General features: G+C 36.1%; 1 protein-coding gene and 1 long non-coding RNA gene across 7 annotated transcripts in view; one reads left to right on the top strand and one right to left on the bottom strand.

Moving 5' to 3' along the window:
• PAN3 (poly(A) specific ribonuclease subunit PAN3) overlaps nt 1–19,168 on the top strand; it is a 77,549-nt gene that overhangs the window by 40,334 nt on the left and 18,047 nt on the right. For 5 of the 6 annotated variants that reach the window (XM_088522226.1, XM_088522225.1, XM_088522224.1 and 2 more), the window contains 7 exons: nt 1,483–1,633; nt 9,715–9,962; nt 10,564–10,668; nt 11,380–11,437; nt 12,589–12,750; nt 12,970–13,086; nt 13,225–13,326. In XM_088522226.1, the coding sequence (XP_088378352.1) occupies nt 1,483–1,633; nt 9,715–9,962; nt 10,564–10,668; nt 11,380–11,437; nt 12,589–12,750; nt 12,970–13,086; nt 13,225–13,326 (943 nt within the window). The remainder of the gene's footprint in view (nt 1–1,482; nt 1,634–9,714; nt 9,963–10,563; nt 10,669–11,379; nt 11,438–12,588; nt 12,751–12,969; nt 13,087–13,224; nt 13,327–19,168) is intronic. The other variant, XM_088522223.1, reaches the window with a different exon arrangement.
• LOC148595140 (uncharacterized) overlaps nt 5,857–19,168 on the bottom strand; it is a 249,493-nt gene continuing 236,181 nt past the window's right edge. The window contains exon 2 of the long non-coding RNA XR_015913233.1: nt 5,857–5,913. This is a non-coding gene — a long non-coding RNA (uncharacterized LOC148595140). The remainder of the gene's footprint in view (nt 5,914–19,168) is intronic.

Raw genomic sequence — 19,168 nt, 5'->3', positions numbered from 1 at the left:
TGAAAAACTTGGATCTTGTGTTTTGTTTGAAATGTTGTGGTTTTGGTAAGATTCTACACGTTCTTTGTCCTTTACTCTCCAGTTTGTTTGTTTGAACTGCCGGCTGTGTTTTCACACTTCATGGGCAAATTTTATTCAACCCTCTACCACCTCTTTCATTTATTCCAATTTCATGACAGAACTAGCCAAATGGTTGCATGCCAGATTTTAGCCAGAAAAACACATTCTGTCTTACAAATTTTCTACCTAAAATTCAGATAGATCAAAATCATTTTAAATCATTTTGGTATTCTTATGAACTTTTTAACCATATAGGTCTAAGTGTTTAAATTACCAGTCTGCATATTTAATGTTGAGGTACGCACATATAGAGTGACTAATATGTGATATAATAATGTTAGAACTTACTGCGTGGTTTAAGGTGGAACATAGTGTTCCACTATTGATCTGATACAGGCTGTGTTATAGTTTTATTTGCTTTTAACCTGAGCATCATCTCTAATTTTACAACTTTTCTAGTCGTCTTTGCTTTCTAGTACTTTGAAATACACTAATGATATCTGACTGAAGTTTCCAAATAAAAATATTAAAAACAGATCAATATGGGAAAAGAGTATTTTTCAAATACATTTCCTTCACTGTCTAAGTTAGTGTTTTATATATATTTTTTTAATGAGACTAACTAGACTAGTCTAGTTAACTGGAACTGGAATAGTCTTTAACTAGTCTAGCTTAATTTAACAAAGGCTACATTGTTCATATTTGTGGAAATGTATGTAATTTAACTAACAGTTGTTTTTAATATAACCTGCCTAAAACCAAAGTGGTCCAATATGATTTGCTTTAAAAACATACTGGATTATCTTAGTAGCATCATTTGCCTATTCAAAGTTTTTGTAACTGGCTTTTCATTTTAGATCTTTTGTTTAGACGGTTTTGAGAGGTACTCTTGATGCAACTTAAAAAAAAATGAATACATAATTTTCAAGCTTTTCAATTTTTCAAAAAAAAAAGAAAATGATAAAGGAACATACAGGCTTATCTGAAATAGAAGCAGAGATGATCTTTCGCTAGTAGAAATGCTTTCTGCTGTTTTGAAACTGCTACGTCGTTTGAGATGACTTCTGCAGAATCCCATGCCCACAGCCTGTGCAGCAGTGACAAGGCTTCCTCCCTACCAAGTCCATTCCCCAAATGTCAATATAATGGAATAGATGCTTATGAAAAGCCTTTTGTAAACTGCTTGTAGTTCCTGCCTCAGCCGTTCATATGGAAAGCTTACTAACACTTTCAGATGCAACCTAGAGATATTTGTTTGTGCACATCAGCTTTTTGCATCTGCTGCTCTTGTCAACAAGCTGCACATAGTGTAAAATTACTCCCCTTGCCCTCAGTAGGCTTTCCTAGAAAATATTTTCTACCGAGTAGGTATTGTCCCTATCTTCACATATAAACATTTAATGTACATTTGTTTTTAAACAGACACCAAATCCTACTGCGAATGAGTTTATTCCCAAAGGAGGATCAACCTCCAGGATGAGTAATGTGTCCCAGTCAAATATGTCTGCCTTCTCTCAAGCCCTCTTCTCCCACCCCTCCATGGGAAGTCCCGCTACTGCTGGGCTAGCACCAGGTAAGTGGAGAATAAGGTTTTGCAGTCGACTTCTCTTAATTTCTAGTTACATTAAGCATAACCCTGTAGCATTAACGATCATGTTACTCATGTATAAGTCTATACACCTCCCATATTAATTCTGAATTTTAAGAAGCTCTTCAAGAATATAAAAGTGCAATAACTTGCATTTTATTTTTCAGTAGTATGGAAATCACACAGCAGGCCATGAAATCTGTTCAACCTGAGCACTGAGGTTAACTGAAGCTGACTTACCCTGCTACTTGGGGTAAAAAGAGGTGTTGAATTTAATACCTATTTACTGTGCTCTGTGCTGCCCTTGCTACAGTAGTGTCTGAAGTAGATTTGAACTACCTGTGATCCAGAAATAAACTGCATTCTAAAGCAAATGTGCTCTTATTACAGTATACTTGTCTGTTCTCTTGATTTATTTCTAGGTTATGTAATCTAGATGCAATTATTTTCAATGTTAATGAGCATATAAAAAAAAATCCCCAAATCTTTTGCCTTGCAAAGTGTTCATTATTTGTTACTGTGTGTATGGTATCAGGTAATCTCACTTTTAAAACTGATTTTGGATTATTGTGTTTAAAACTTATTTAAATGTTTTCCATGCAGTCATAAAATTCGAATCACAAGACTTTTTTAGGCTTAAAAAGCTCAAGCTGTTCACATCTCTTTTGGAATTCCTATCTTAACAGATATTAGAAACAAGTGAACTTTTTATGTATAAAACCGAAATAGTTGTAAGATATGCAGATCTGGATGTTACACATCCTAGATTCTTTAGAAAATATTCCTCCATAGTCTCTTGTGATGAATTAAAATTGTGTACCAGTAAAAAGACTAAAAAAGGCAAATATTGTAAATGTTTGGGGAGTTTAAGTGATTTTGGCATTTACTATCAATTAAACCAACCTTCAGACTTTCCAGAAACAGGGGACATGTATCGATATCAACACTAATGAAGCCAGCACTTCACTAGCACAGTGTTATAACTGCTGGAACAGGCTGGGAAAGCTTTTGATGCTTCTGCTGACCAAGTTATCATGATGCAGTACTGTGTCTAATTCGTACTATGTCATGCTGTTCAGTCTTATTGGAAAACTGTTGTGTTTATATGCCTCTCAGCCTTGTCACCTGGATTGAAAAGTGTAAAAAGGATTAAATAGAATACAATAAAATGATCCACTTTTGGAAAGTGTCCAGTGGGGTCTCAGAGGGATCCTTCACAGTCCAATTTCTTTACTATCTGTAAGTAATATGTTGAAAGGATAAGTAACACTATTGATGAAAGACGTACTTATTAAAAACAGAGGACCTAGAATTAATAGCTGTCAAACCATCTAGGTTCAAATACTATTGATTGTTTATGGAGAAGAAGGGATGGGGGAGTATTCACCAGACTGAACTCTAGAAAATGTGTCTTGTTTCCTAGCTCTTCCTGTGTATCTAGTGTAGTGAATGTACTTCAGAGCAAGGTTCTGTGCTAGGTGCTCTGAATTTCTTTCCTCTCTCTGTTGATTGCAGTATTTTCCTAGATCTAAGGATACTTCATAAATAACACAATTATTAAACATCTTTCTGAAAGACTAAACTCTTAAGTGAAGAATATTTATGTGTGGGAAAACTTCATTTAAGTCATACTGAATAACAGAATAAAGAAGAAATAAATGTGTTGTGAAATCATAATTAAAAATTATTTTTGGAGGGATCTGTTACAAAGTTATTAGTAAGCTGAAGAGAATTCAAAATGAAAAAGATTGAGTAGTTGTATGTAAAATATTTTCTTTTAAATGAACATAAGTCGGCTTCCAGTTAAATGATACTTATTCTATCAGAGAATAACTTTCAGTAAGCATTTAAAAAGTTATGTATCTGCAAGACAGTAAGTTTGCTTACAGTAGCTTGCAGGGTACTGGAGGCAATTATTATTTTGGAACTAATAAGAAAATGTTGTAGAAATGATTTGTTGAGAGTTCCATAGTTTAATTTCTCTGATACAAAGTAGGAAAAGGATGAATACAATCCTTTGATTTCCCTCTTGAGAACAGAAAGAGAGGAGGAAAAAAAAAAAAAAAACACAGTTCTTTCGGATCTTTAATTTTGGAGATTTCACTAATGGTAGGTATAAATCAAAAATATTTTGACATCTAGTATCTTTTAAGTAGCTGTTTCTGTTCCTAGAAAATACACTTGTTCAAATTGTCTTATCAGCAGTACTGTAGAAATTTTGGGGAAAAAATGACAAATGAAACCAAAAAACTGTACTAGACAACTTTTTGCACACTTGATATCTCTATTATGGCACAGCATGGAAGAAGACTAGTCCTGCTTTTACATGTCCTTTCTGCTTAAATACTTTATGGCATTACCTCACCACACAGTCAGATTTCCATAGCTTTTAATATAATACTAAAACACAGTGAGAAAAAAAAATGCCACTTAAACAGGTAGCTGAAGGAGACTCTTACTGAACAGTTTGGAGCAGATCTGTCCGTCCTCCCCAAGCCATTTTTCTTCAGCTCCTGAGGATGCTGAAGCATCTTAGTGCTTTCTCTTTCTAGCTCTTCACTCCCCCTCTTGCAGACACTCCTATTCAGCAGTTGTATGTGAATATGAATAAGTTGGTGACATTTTCAGACACTACTTGTGCCCAGAGGTTTGCTATACAGGTCTGCATAGCAGTTTCAGAGTAACAGTGCCATTAAAATTAAGTGATGTGCTTCTGTCTGGCAGCCACATCTGCCTTCCTGGCTGCCTAAGAGAAGTCAGTGAGTAGGAGAACGCAGTTCTCTGAACTCATGGCCCAAGCTGGAAATGAGAGTTTTTGATTGAGGAGATTTATCTGGCCTAAAGCACCAAGCGGTGTGAAGAGCTTGTTCTGAACTCGCTAAATATGATCCGTGGTGTTTTTTTTGTTTGTTTGTTTCGGTTTTGTTTTTGTTTTTTTTTCCCCTCTGTTGAAGTACTGCAATCATACCAGAATGGCACAAGAAAAGAAAGACAGAGAGACTTTAACTTTATCCCAAACAAAATTAAGGAATAGGAGAAATAACTGCTGATTGTGAATATGTTTAGGCAATTAGGCAGATGTTAATTAACTAGGTAATACAAAATTATAATGCTAGTGAGCCGATGGAAAACCTATTAAAAAAATTATTAGCCATTTCTTCAAGTGGATCTAGTAGTCTAGAATATTTCAAAAATAGAGAACACCATTGATAAGAATATTAACATGAAATGCTTTATATTTGACCTCAGAATGTATTATGATTAGTGTCATAGGATAAGGCTGTAGGGAGTAAATTTATAGCCAAAGATTTAAGGAAGGGTGTGTAGACCACTTATTGGATTCCCCCGTTTTTAAAACATTTGTGCTGTAGGCCAACTGACATGTTTATCCATGAGCTTAAAGAAATCCTACTTCACTAAGTTGCAAATTTTCATTGAATGAAAAAACTGGGCGTTTGATCTGTGATAAGAATTTATTTTTCATGCTTTTCGTTGAGTTCTGCTAATCTATATGAATTCTCAGATTCAAAATACATCTTGGTTTTTAGTTCAAACATATATATAATATATGTATTATATATATTATAAAGCTTTATTAGAAGCACTATTCCATAAAATATTTGAGCACTGTCTCAGCTGGATTTCAAAGTATGCCATTGTGCTTTCTTCAGTCACAATAAAACTTCAAATATTAAAAATATGCAAGGAGTGAAAGTGTAGCAGTAGAGTGGGACAGTTTAATTTGTATATGTAAATATGATCTTCTCTACCAACAACATGTATAGCAGCATGAGATCCTGCTGTATGTAGATGACTGCAGTAACTGTTAACATGACAAACCCGCAAACGTTATTTTTGTGTTGGTGTGATAGCATGATAGCCAGCGTTGGTCTTACTGGGTACAACTTCTAAGTATCTGTAGAAAAATAAAAAGTTCAGATTATTAATTCAAAAACAAATGGTCCTCTTTATCTTAAGATGCATATGAAGTATATGAATAATGCTGCACTATCCTTTACAATCGCTGTTTTATGAAGATGAAAACCCTAGGTTATTTCAACTCAAAGTTAAACAGTTTTCAGTTGCAATCTTCAAAGGTGTTTGTCTGTTTCCCCTTCCCCACCCCATACTATAAAAATTGAGAATTATTCTAGTGCCAGGAAGGATAATGGTTATAACTTACATATTTGCAACTTGGCTAATTTGTGGAATCCCAGAATGGTTGAGGTTGGAAGGGACCTCTAGAGATCGTCTAGTCCAACCCCCTGCTCCAGCAGGGACACCTAGAGCACGTGGCACAGGGTGGCATCCAGGTGGGTTTTGAAGATCTCCAGAGAAGGAGACTCCACAACCTCTCTGGGCAGCCTGTTCCAGGGCTCTGTCACCCTCACAGGAAAGAAGTTCTTCCTCACATGGAGATGGAACTTCCTGTGTTTCAACTTGTGCCCATTACCCCTTGTCCTGTCACTGGCCACCACAGAGAAGAATTTGGCCCCATCCTCCCTGCATTCTCCCCTCAGATATTTATCTAAAAATCTAAAAGAACTATTAGAGAACCAGCTCTGTCCAGAACTATTTGCTTAGCTATAGTAGTCCAATTATGAGCTCAGAAGTAGCCCTATGCTGGATTTTCTTCTGTTTCACCAGAGACATGCATACCAAAGTATTTACAATTTAATGTGAATAACTGAAGTGGCCTTTTTTCCTGTGGCTCACCTTGCAAGATACTTGATTACTTCATGAAGAGAATAAAGATTCATTGAATTGAATTGGAAGGTGCCTTTGCTAGTAGATGAGGTTCAGGAAGGGCAATCTGAAGCAGCTTTTTTTTTTTTTTTTTTTTTTTTTTTTTTTTTTCTCTCTTTTGGGATTAGCTTGTCTAAATCTGTGGCTCCATCCTTACCATGTTGTTAGCAGCCCCTATTCAGTATTGTCTTCTTCCTTCAACATCAGTCACTAGGAATATATGTTTGCCTTCTAATGCCACAGGTTTAAAAGTTTTTAATCACTTCGTCTTGTTTTCTTTCCTGCAGTAATTTCTAATCGCTACCTATTTCAGGTTTTCTATCCATTCTGCAATCTTATTAACATTTAACTGCAATGAAATAAAATATTACTAAAGCTCTAAGCGATAAAGACCCAATGAAGGTGGTAGAGCTGTTCTAGTTTGTGAATCCATATTTATTTGCCTCCATAAGTATGTAACAGTGCATCTGTTTCACAGTATTAGATGACATTTTTTTTCTTGGTATTGTGTCTGTCTGGACTTTAAGAGCTAATACTTGTTTGTTCGGTCTGTTCAGCATTTAGTGCAGGTGTCTGAATGGATCTATCACCTCAAGTATTTGCTGCCCAGCCTATTGGAGTCCACCATTGCACTAGCAGCATTTTTTTGCAATCTTTAGTGTGTTGCTCTAGTAGTATAAAAATAAACTCTAGTCAAAATTCTTGCAGGTCTTGTGCTTAAGTACCCTGGCAAATGAGAAGCCCCTGTATTGTGTCTACCAGATGATCTGCATCAAACTCTCAGGGTCCTTCCAAACTCAAATTTAGCTGAGGCTGGGATGGCATTTGAGTGATGTGCACAGCTCCAACAATTAACTTTTTCTTTCTTACTTGCATTATTGATCAAAAAAAAAAAAAAAGCCATTGAGGGTTTGTATATACAAAATTTCTTTCTTTGACAGGAATAAATTAAAACAATGTCTTACATAGGAAATTTCTATCTAGAAAAGTTGCTAATCGTAGTTATTTTTCTGAGAAATTTTCAGTTGAATTTTTGAATAATTTTAATAAGGTTTCAAGATGCTAGCTTTGGTGCACATTTTGCATTATTTTGATAAAGAGAGTCACTGGAATATTGTAGGTACAAATTATAGGAGAGCTTCTTCAGTTTTGTGATCATTTTAATGCAGGCTGTCTTCAAATTTTAGCCGTTAAAGCTCTCTGTACAATTGTTGCCATCTAAACTGAAATATTTAATGATTGCTCAGTCACTCATTTACCTGAAAGCAAGTTTTCATTTCTTTTGGTAGTATAAACATGATTCTACAGCAATTCTTGTGTAACAGTCTGTGGTTTTGCAGCTAATTTGTAAACAGGCTTTTAGGAGACATCTATTTTCCATTCAGGAAAAAAAAAACTTTAAAAAATAAACAGTCAATCAAAAATATTTAATATAATTCAAATTTAAACAAGTAAATTATGTAATGCACTAATAAACAAGCAGTTATTCTGCAATATTGCTTATATGTGCTTTTATAAGCATATATTAGTATAAAGCAAAAATTTTGCCTATGTTTCTATTCTGTAAGAATAAATAATTGAAGAAGCCCAATGAAAGAGAATGGCAAAAGATGATCTTATATTTTATTTTATGAAAACTACTTCCTTCTCATGAATGAAATAATTGTGCTGTGTTAAGCATGCATCAGAGGTGCCAAAAATGTTTATTGTTGGAACTAAATTAACTTAGATATTTGTATTAATATTATTAGAATAATATAGCTTCAGAATATTTTTTCTGCATTGAAAATCTGGTAAAGTGCATTATTTCCCAATAAGTATGATGAAACATTAACTTTTACAACCAAGAATTTAAAATGTTGAAAAGCTTGATTTCCATTTGTTATTTCATTTATTTTTATGTTTCTACATACTTACTAAACTATAATATTTGAATTATTATTTGCTTCTGTGGTTTGTTTTTCCTTAAAAAATAAGTGTAGGTGATATGTGACTACTCTGGAGAAGAAATGCAAATATAAAAAGACTTTTATGCAATTCTGACGTGTGACTATATTTTCCCTTCATATATCAGCTTATAAAGACAAAGCAGAGCGAATAAAGGAAATAACTTAATCAGGTATCTGGGTAGTAACAGCTGAATGTTTAATCAGAGAAGAATTCTCAGCTGTCTGTACAGCATAAACTGCAAAAGTCGTGTATCTCAACTCCTTTTAAAGAAGGAATTCAGGTCAACTCATATATTTCTGATTGCATCTCAGTCTGAATTGAGCAACTCCTAAACTGAAGATACTGTCCTTTGTATTAATCTGATCCCCTAAATATTTAGTATCTGCTTCAAGTGAATCTAGGAGTTTTCTGACGAGTAACCTCTTTCCTGTAACAACCTGGAAGGCTGGCTCCATAGCCTGATGCTTAAACATTTGTGAAGAGCATATCTGCCTACAACACCTCTTGAGTGAAATTACTAACCTGTTTTTTGACAGCCAGAAAGCTCAAGTGAGGTACAGGTCCCACTGGGCTGCAATTAGACATCAGACCTCTGAAGTTTCTGTTTAGTTCCCTGTCCTCTATTGCACTTTGTAAACATCAGTCAATCAAACCACTTTAAGTAAGTTTGAAAATCTGAGCAGGAATATCTAACCAATTATGTATTCTGAAAAGTTTCCTATCGTTATGTAACAAATTTGATTTGTTTTGAAGGATGATTTTTTTTTCCTGGTAGCAAAAAACACATAATTTCTTCCTTAAAATTATTAAAACAGCATTTGCCTATTTGTGGGCTGTAATCGTTGCCAATCCTACTCTTAACAGCATGCTTTCATAGCTAAGGTTTATGTTACAGTAACAGGTAGTACCTGCAGTATAGATTGAGTGAGTTATAGCTTGGCAAGCTTCACTCGTGGTAAAGCAACTGTTCATGCAGCTGCTAGGCAAACATCCACTTATTGTGCAGTCATTAATATTTTATCTCTGTGCAGTTTAGTAAACTCTCTTCTTCTAGACACAGCAGCATTTGGTTTGTCTCCCCATTTCTACTACTCCCACATACTTCGTTCCAGTTCTTTCACGTTTTTGTAGGTCATAAGTTCCCAAGCCCCCTTTTTTATATCAACCATGGAAGAGCTGGGGAAAATGTATCTGTTGCCTTCTTGCTTTTTTCTATTTCATCCCTTAACTCTGCCTAAAAGAAGTAGCAGTCATTAAGCCTCTCATTATTTAGTTCTGAACCGAGTGTAGTGAAGGCTGTTCTTTCAAGCTGTGGAGTAGTTTTATTTGACAGGCATTTGACCAAAAATACCTTTTTGTGTTTCTGTAAGGAATGTCGCTGTCAGCAGGATCTTCTCCTCTTCATTCCCCCAAAATAACTCCTCATACATCTCCTGCTCCCCGAAGAAGAAGTCATACTCCTAACCCAGCAAACTATATGGTGCCTACTAGTGCCTCTGCTTCTGTCACTAATGCTGTGTCTCAGCCTCCGTCTGCTGGCCAGGTGATCCAGAAGGAAACGGTGGGTGGAACGACGTACTTCTATACGGACACAACGCCAGCGCCTGTCGCAGGAATGGTGCGTTTGCTTTTGATACAAAACTTAGCGGAGTTTTGAAATGCTGATTTGGTTTAATATTGTTTTGAAAAGTCCTTAAGAATTTCTGAAAATCTTTCTTCTGTATGAATGCTTGCCATTTTGTGTTGTTGTCATAATTTAAGATCACCAAAATGTAAAGACTAAAGAAAATATGAGTGTTCTTAAGTGTTCTTTATTTCCCTGTGAAGGGTTTTGTTTTTTTCCCACAGCAGTAGAGAAAGCATTTTATGTGTGTCTCTGTGTGTACGTAGAGAAAACATCAAATACTATCTTCAGATTCTCATTTCTGGTATGCTAAATTTTAAGTTTACAGCCGAGATGGGAAAAAGACACTTAGAAAAATGTTAAAATGTATAAATACGCATACATATACACTTGAAGTTGTTAGTAGTGAATATCTCATGAGGAAAGTGTAATGCATCTGGCAGTATATTCATAACTTGTGCTGTGCCTTGAAGACTGCGTAGTTCAGTAGTTCAGATTGAAAGGATAATAGGTCTCTGCATTTTCCCAGTCCTCAAGGGTTTTAAACACTTTTTTTTTTTTTTTTTTTTTTTTTTTTTTAATACTCTGTTCTCAGGTATTCCCAAATTACCACATCTACCATCCAGCTGCACCTCACGTTGCTTACATGCAGCCTAAAGCAAATGCACCTTCCTTCTTCATGGCAGATGAACTCAGACAGGTATGATTATAGAAAATTTAAAAGGAAACTGCATGTCTTGGAGAAAAGTAGAAAATCACCAAGAGTGGAAATGTGCACAATTTACGCAGGCAATTTTCTTTATGGAGAACTTTAAAAATCTAGTCCTGTGGCAGACAGTATCGCCGAGGGCAGGTTAGTGCATACGTGACCGCGGTCTAAGCTGTATGCCACAGTTGCCTGTTCAAGTAAATATTCAACTAACTATTCTTGATGTATGTAATACCTTAGTGTGTTTGAGTTCGTTTACCTAGTATTTATACCTAGTCTTTACATAGTACCCAGCATTTACCTAGTCTATGCAGGTATTCGTTGCTGAGTGCTCTTTGAAGGGCTTCCACTGACACAGAAGCCACTGTCATAGCATTAGGTGCCTCTGCCCATGCTACCATTGGGTAGCGTGTCTCCTGCAGCTGCTTTCTTCTGGAGAAGGGGTTTGTGCATTCAAGAATTCATTTTTTTCAAGATTTCTCTATTTGCATATATCTTGGAAAAAAGAATATTTATAAAACATATTTAGGAGAAGCATTCAGTCACTAAACATATGCATATATATTTTTTTCCTCCTGTGGGACTCTTGTATAAACTAGCTGTTATGGTACAAGTAGTCTGTCTTTCAAAAACAGTATGCTGTTATCTTATCAAAGATAACTGAACTATGAAGTTCAAGAGTTCACCTAATTTGTTCTTCAGGAACTGATCAACAGACACTTAATAACTATGGCACAGATCGATCAAGCAGATATTCCTGGTAAGTAAGAGTGTTTTTTATAAAATAAGCCATAGTCATGTGCACAGTCGCAGAAAAATATTCAATAATACTAATAGCATCTTACAAAAAAAAACAAAAACAAAAACAAAACAAAAAAAACCCTGTTTTTTAATTTTACAAGAGATTTAATCATTAGTCTGGACCGAGGATAACCTGATATTGGATTTCAAAGCATTTCACAAATATGAAATTGCTTATTGCTTTATTAACTTACTAATTTTGTATTTATTATGGAATTTTTAATGATCCATAATCTTTAATTATTGGAGAAGAAAATTAAGGGAATATAGTCTTGTGAAAGTACTGTATTATTTTGCATGTATTAGGTTCTCCTTTAAAGGATGCATTTGTTTTTCTATATAAAGCTAGCAAAGTAAGTTAAGTGAATCAGTTGATACAATATCAGAGAACACACTGTGCTAGTTCTTGTCTGATGAGAGAAATCTATACAATACATTGTTATTAGACTTTTGGAGAATTTATAGTTGACTGCTATCATCTTTATTTAAATAGATTGCTTTTTGTGTGTGTATGTGTGTGTGTGTGTGGTACTTTTAATTGTGTTTTAATATGGCAATGCTATAGTCTAAAATGTAGTTTAATTTACTAATGTAGTTGAGGTACAAGTGTATCTCTTCCCAGGGGTAATCTCTTAATCTGATTTGTAAACCTTTCAGTCCCTCCCTCTCTTTCGCTTTCCTTCCCTCTACCTCTCTGTGCCTTAAGAACAGTTAAGACGCAAACTAATCCTCTTCGTATTTGTTCTTTCTGTGATGAAAACAGGGTTCCTAAAATGATATTCTGGAAGCCTGTGAGGAAACTGGTGCTTATTTGTGAATCTGTGCTGGAAAAATGTCATTTGTGAACAACACATTTTTAAGGCAAATGAGAATGGTGGAGAAAATTCTGGGGCTTTTTGTTTGTTTTAATGGGGGGTGTAGCTGTTCTTCTGAAGACAATTATTGAAACATCTGTGTTGATATTAAAGGAAAACTGCTGAATTCTAACTTTGCATGCATAGAAAAGACAGTGCAAAGAATTGACTGTTAGTAGATTTAATCTTCCTTGCTATCATGATTTTCTCAAAGCGAATTGATATCTAATACATTTCTGCATGTAAATGAATTTAGCAGTTCCTGCGGAAGTGGACAGCTACCACAGCCTCTTTCCCTTAGAACCACTGCCACCACCCAATCGAATACAGAAAACAAGCAACTTTGGGTACATCACGTCGTGCTATAAAGCTGTAAATAGTAAAGATGACCTGCCATATTGCCTTCGGAGGATACATGGTGAGAACATTTGAATTGCCATTTTTAAAATGGAAATGCAACTTTTATTTTAGCTTTAATAAGTATGTGTGTAAAGTTTTGCTGAACTTATTTTCTGGGGGCTAAAGAGAGCGAGAGATTCTTAAATTAACACTGTATAACTATTTAAATATGGGCTCATCGGTAGTTGGGCTTCTCACCAGCTTGCATTTTAAACTGTAGATTCTGTTGTTTTGTCAGGTTTTCGTCTTGTTAACACAAAGTGCATGGTGTTGGTTGACATGTGGAAAAAAATTCAGCACTCAAATATAGTAACCTTACGTGAAGTATTTACCACTAAAGCATTTGGAGAACATTGTAAGTGTGGGGGTTTTGGTTTTCATCTGTTTGTTTGGTTTTTGGGGGGAAGGAGGAGGAGTAGAGGTCCCCACTGTGCTGAAAGGCTTTTTCTGAATAAGTTTAAATTAGTAATTGTCACATGTTTCTATCTCTCAGCTCTTGTGTTTGCATATGATTTTCATGCTGGAGGAGAGACTATGATGAGCAGACACTTCAATGACCCTAGTGCTGATGCTTATTTCACAAAACGAAAATGGGGTAAGGGAAATACATTATCTTTCTCACTTCTGCAAACTATTTCCAATACTTAAACAGTATATACGCAGCTGGGCAGAAGTTGCTGTTTGTAATTCTCTTTTACCCAATCAGTTCTGTCATATCAGAGGCTGATTGGTATCAAAGAACAGCTTCCTTTCTCCTTTGCAAAATTGCTGGGTATAATTTTTTGTAATAAGCTAAAAGGTTAACTAAAGCTAACAGTTAATCTTAAAGATAAACACAGTTAGTCTTAAACAGTTAATTAACAGTTAATCTTAAAGATAAACTTTTTACATGTGCCTTAATTAATTTGCAAAATTAAAGTCAGGGAATTAATATTTGCTGTTGGCAGGGTAATCTTCAAGTTTGAACACAGGACTGGGAGTTGAAATCTCTGCGATTGTAATTGCAGGTTTGTCACAGGGTGACACTTAATACTTATTGGAGATACTTTCAAGATCATGTGACATAAGCTTTGTCACTGTGATGCTTGTTGTTTAGGTTCAGCAACTTAAAAAGGTTTGTTTTTCCCTTGTTCAAAAAGTATTGCATGGACTAGTTAGACTGTCAGAGCCAGTTCTCTACCAGTACAGTTCCCCAAACCATGTTGCCTGAAAGCCAGTAGGCCAAAACTATTGTCATAGGCCAATACCTCACTAAAGGGCACTGATAGCTGAATGGAATCAGGAAATGGCTTAGGTAGGGCCTTTGGAGGTCACCTGGCTTGAGCTCCTGCTCAGTGCAGGACTAATCTGAAGCTGGATCTATAGTAGGGCTGAGTAGGGGACGCTAATGAAACCCTTGAGCCAGCCTTGTTTATTTTATTAACATAGATGTTGCCTGAACATCTTTAGGATATCAGGGATCCAGAAGCTAAGTTTTCTTTTTTTTTCTTTTCTTTTTTTTTTCTTTTTTCCTTCTGCTTTTTGAAACTAGAGGCCTTAGTTGTGAATTTAATCCATTTTAAATGTTGACATGGATGAGCTGTCTGGGGGATCGGAGCGTACTGGACTGTTAGTGTGTGAGTACGTTCAAAGGCTTCAGATTCCTCGCGAACTGAAGGAGTTTGCACTGAGCAGACCAGTGTTAATAAGGTTGGAACTTGAGTTCCTCTATTGTTTTTGATGGTGATGTGTTGGACAGAGGAGACCCTACCTTGATTTTTGTCATATCCCATGGCAAATCAAAGAATATAATGACAAATTCAGTGAACTTGGCATGAAACTTATTTGGTAGGGTAAGCATGGGACTCCTACTACTAGGGGAATCGTTGTTACTTTGCAGGACTATACTTTTGAGCATCTCCCACCTGCGGTTTTTGATTTTCATGTAAATCAGTCCTCATTATATTTTATTATGCCTCTCCAGAGTCTTGTATGCAGAAGATCAGTGTCTGTTAAAGATAAATTAATAGAAGATGTAATTAAATTATTGGCAACACATATTAGTTTGTCATACTGGAGAAAAATATGTTTGGGTTCTATAAAGAGAAATAATGACTATTAATCTCTCAAAGTTCTTTAAAGGGAAGATCCAGCAGATGCAGTCTTGGATTTTCAGTAGTCTCTCATCAGAGACTCTAAAAGAAACTAAGCAGCTGTGGAATAAAAATAAAGTCCTCAGTTAAGTTAATAATTGGTTAGAAGACAAGAAATGGAAGGTACAAGTAAAGAGGTGGTTATCACAGTGAGGAAAGGGGAGTGGTGGAGTACCACAGGATTATGTGCTCTAAAAGTTGTACTTAACCCATCCACTTACCTGCACTGAAGAGAAATATTTCAGTACCTCTGGTACTGAGGAAATTCGTACCACAAGTAATACCAGGTTATTTGGATTAGTTAAAAACAAAGGCCAATTATGAATTGCAGAATGATTCTAGCCTAGGTCTTTTGACAATAAAATAGTAGGAAAAATTCAGTGCCAGAAATGCAAAACAGTGTGATTGAGGGTAAACATAACCCCAACCTGAAGTATGAAATGATGTCCTCTGAAGGACTGTTACCATTCAATAATAGAGATGAGGCTATAGTTAAACAGACTGGGGAAACTACTGGCTTCTTGCTGAATAGCAGTAAATAGTAAATTGATTTTTAGGAATTAAGAGGAGAGTAACCGATAAAATGGAAGAAAAATGAATCTGATGCACTTGTATCTTGAATACCCTTGGCAGCCCCCCTTCCCACCCTCAAAAGGACAGCGCAGAAATTGAGAGGTGACAGGGAGGATCAGAAACATGCAGCAGCTTCTGTATGAAGAACAGCAAAGAGGAATACGATTCCTCATGCTCTTAAAGATGATGGAGGGTTTTGAGTGTTGTAAAAATGACTGGAACATGACAGTTGTCAGAAGAATCGTCATGGAAAAAGGGAAGATGATGAAGGAAGAGTTGTGTGCTGGCATGTACCAGATATTCTAGGCAGGTAGCAGGTTCAAAACTAGTGGACAATTCACTAGTTCAAACCATGAAACGTTGTCACGAGTTGTTAGGAATTTTTAAGGTTTACTTGCGTTCAAAGGGAAAGTGAACACACTAGTGGGAGAGAAATACTTTGAGGACTGTTAATTGCAAAAATGCCTAGTATCTTTGCTGCAAGATCTGAGCTGCAAATCACTGGCAGCTGGAAGAAAATTTTATTTGTTAAGTATTTATCCTTTCAGGAACTCACTGCAGGCCACTGTTCTGACTTTAGTACGTATGCCCTTGACACAGGCTGGTAGACTATCTTGACCATTTATTTGACCTGATAAGACTTTCTTTTGTAGATAGGCATAGTTTTTGAAACTGAATTGTGACAGAACTGAAAGTGATATTTAGGAAGAAATCTCCTGCCTGTGGCACTTCTAACCTTCTCTTTTAGTCTTTTTATTAGATAAATGAGAAAAGTCACCTGAAATTCACCAGTTTTGCCGAATCTTTCTGCAAATTGTTGCTCTGGCCTTCCTTTATTTGTTAATTGCTGCTGCTTTCTAGTCTGGGCCTCAATAGAAGGAGCAATTTAAAAGAGGAAAATAAGATTGCATACCTATAACTTGATTTCTCAGAATTGCCTGCCTTCATGGATCCTTTCTCCATCCCCTCACAGAGTTTCTTGGCCGTCTGCCTGCCTAGAGGAGACTCCCAAGAGAAGCAGGGGAATGGATGGAAGTTGGGTACTCTGCAGCATGAGGCCCAGATTAGTGCAATTGCTTTTAAAGGTTTTAGGAGGCACAACACTGTGAACCTGATCAGTGAACTCAGAGAATTTGATTTCAGGTATGCAACCTTATTTATGTTGAACACTCCAGTTGGCAACACTAGACTTTGACAGTTAAGAGGAAGATTGTGGTTTATGTAGCTGTCTTGCATGCCACTTTCTGGTGTCAGTGTGGTCAGTCTTTTTTTTTTTTTTTTTTTTTTTTTTTTTATCTTTTCTCCATGTTATTTGCAGAGCCTGTTGCAGTGTTGCAAAAATTCTTCCGGGGGTTTGGTATAGGGCGGGGGTGGAATTAGCTGCTTGTGGTTGGTGTTTCTTTTTTTTTTTTTTTTTTTTTTTTTAAATACGGAACAGCTGTAAACTAATGCCCTTGTTAATTCCTAATTCTATAAAAATTGCTCCTTATATTGGTCTTTGTGCACAGAAGTGTACTCTTCAGGCGGTACAGTGTGATAATCTGATGTTGTCATATTTTAGTGAATGGTCACATTTAAAAATAGGAATGTATTGGGCTTTTTTGTTGATTACTTTTTATTTAAAATATATTTATTTCAATAATTCCTGTTTCTTTGATTCTCATTCCTCATTTGTCAATATTCTTTTACTTGTATCAGAAGAGTCTAAATTTAACATTACATCTATTGATGTGGAGCTTTTTTTGTTATCTTTTCCCAACTTTCTCATATTTCTCAATTTCAGGTTATTGTAGCCTGTATTAATGCATGTATCTCTGCAGAAATGAAGTTATCCCCAAAAGATCTGAAGCTTTTCATTGGCTGATCACATTAAAAACAGTTCAATAATTAATATATAAAATAATTATATGAATTAGTAAACATGCTTTATTGTGTGTATTTTAAAACAGTATCAGCTAGAAAATCCTGGGAAATTAATATCTCTCTACTGCTCCAGTAAGATTTTTCTCTTTGTCCTGATGAGTCTTCTCAGCTGAAAGAGATAAATGTATCTTTGATATTTCCTCTGGCCTGTTTTTTAAGTGTGCTGAGTAATTAAACTCAAACATATGTGCTCTTAATAGTAGTTTCCAGGACCACAGATTCCACTTTACAGAAAATCATACTTTTAGGAAGATGGGCAAATTTTATTGGACCTTGTTTTCAGTTGGACACAACCATGGTTGTGTTTATTGCACAAAACTGGACCTCATTGAAGGTTTTGCAGCTTTTTTATTCCCCTTTGTGGAACATTTTCATAGAATATGACTCTGCTTTTTCAAAATTAGTTTGTGCTTTTAGACGGTCTTGGGGAAAGTAAAGCAATATATGAACATCAAAAGTCAATGTGATAATGTCTTGTATCTACAGATATGCTTAAAACAGATACAATAAAATATATTAATTTCTGACTGAATTCATGAAGCTAATTCTGAAATCCAGAAGAATATTGCTTTAGTATAAACAGCTTTGCTCATTTTTAGCTTTTTGAGGGGAAAAAAAAATATAATTAACAATTATCCTAAAACACCTTTGTCAACCTGCAACTCTTTCTTGATAAATTCTAAGTCTTCAGTGTCCTCAGGTTGTTTTGTTTTTGTGAAGAGTAGTGCTGCATTAGCAGTAGAGAAACCTTCTTGTAAACTGGGAGGAGTAAATGAAACCCAGGTTTCCCTAGAGAGGTGAGGAGGAAAAAAAGGCTGCTGCATTTTATTTTGCTTTCAGCAATATGATTTAGCACACAAAAAAATCATGGTTTTGAATGTAAAATAAGATTTCCAGGCCTGATAGGTTCAATTAGGGATCAGCTAAATCTTTCATTTGGCCTCTGGTTATTTATTTATTTTCCTCTCAGAAGTCTCTAATGCGAATTGATTCTCTATGACTCCCTATTCTTTGCCGATTCCTTATATCGGGTCCTGCTGCCAGTGGTCCCAGCTGCTCTTTCTTGAAGCCTCATCACCCCTGAACTAGGTCCAGCTCTTGCTTGTATTGAGAATTTGAACTTCATCTGAAGGTTTTTTTTTTTTTTTTTTTTTTTTTCATTTTAAAAGAGGGAGAAGGACCCATGTTGTTCAGCGGAAAACACTGTGGCAAAAAGCATCAATAAATGATCATAATCAGCTTCTTTTAAGTTACCAAGGAACATAATGGCTTGCCTGTGTACTAATTGCCATTCTGAAGCCTCTTAATCTTCTCCGTGGTTAGTAACAATGTGTGACCTCTCGGAGAGGTGGGTAGTGAGAGGGGAGAATTGGCTGAATTTTTTGCATGCTGTGGCTTTGAAGTTGCCTGTGATAGGAAGCCTCTTTCAAATCCAGTGGTGTACTTTTAAAACCTTTTCTTGTGCTGTGAAATTTTCCAATATGTTCAGCAGAACTTCAGAAACTTTCACTTGGGTGAGGGTCTAGGTGCATCTCCTTGGATGGCCCCTGCTCAAGGGCAGGGAGCCAGGTTGCAGAGCTCACCCTGTGTGTCCTTTGGCGATGCTCTAAGGTGCTCCCTGTCCCTGGCAGCCTCGTAGCTCTTCGCAGGGCAGATTTTCATCTTGCCGTTTTTGAGATGTGTAAAAGGACCCTGCAAAACAGATTCTTCCAGTGTTTTAGACTGCGCCTTCAGTGTACAGAAGGGAAGGTGGGGAGCATCCAGGCAGCCTGAAAGCAGCAGCCTGACTCAGCTGTAGCCTCAAGGAGG

This window comes from Tinamus guttatus, unplaced genomic scaffold (assembly GCF_059628265.1).
Source record: "Tinamus guttatus ecotype Peru unplaced genomic scaffold, ASM5962826v1 Tinamus_guttatus_pri_ptg000150l, whole genome shotgun sequence".
NCBI lineage: Eukaryota > Metazoa > Chordata > Aves > Tinamiformes > Tinamidae > Tinamus > Tinamus guttatus.
This window is presented reverse-complemented; position numbering and strand designations above follow the sequence as displayed.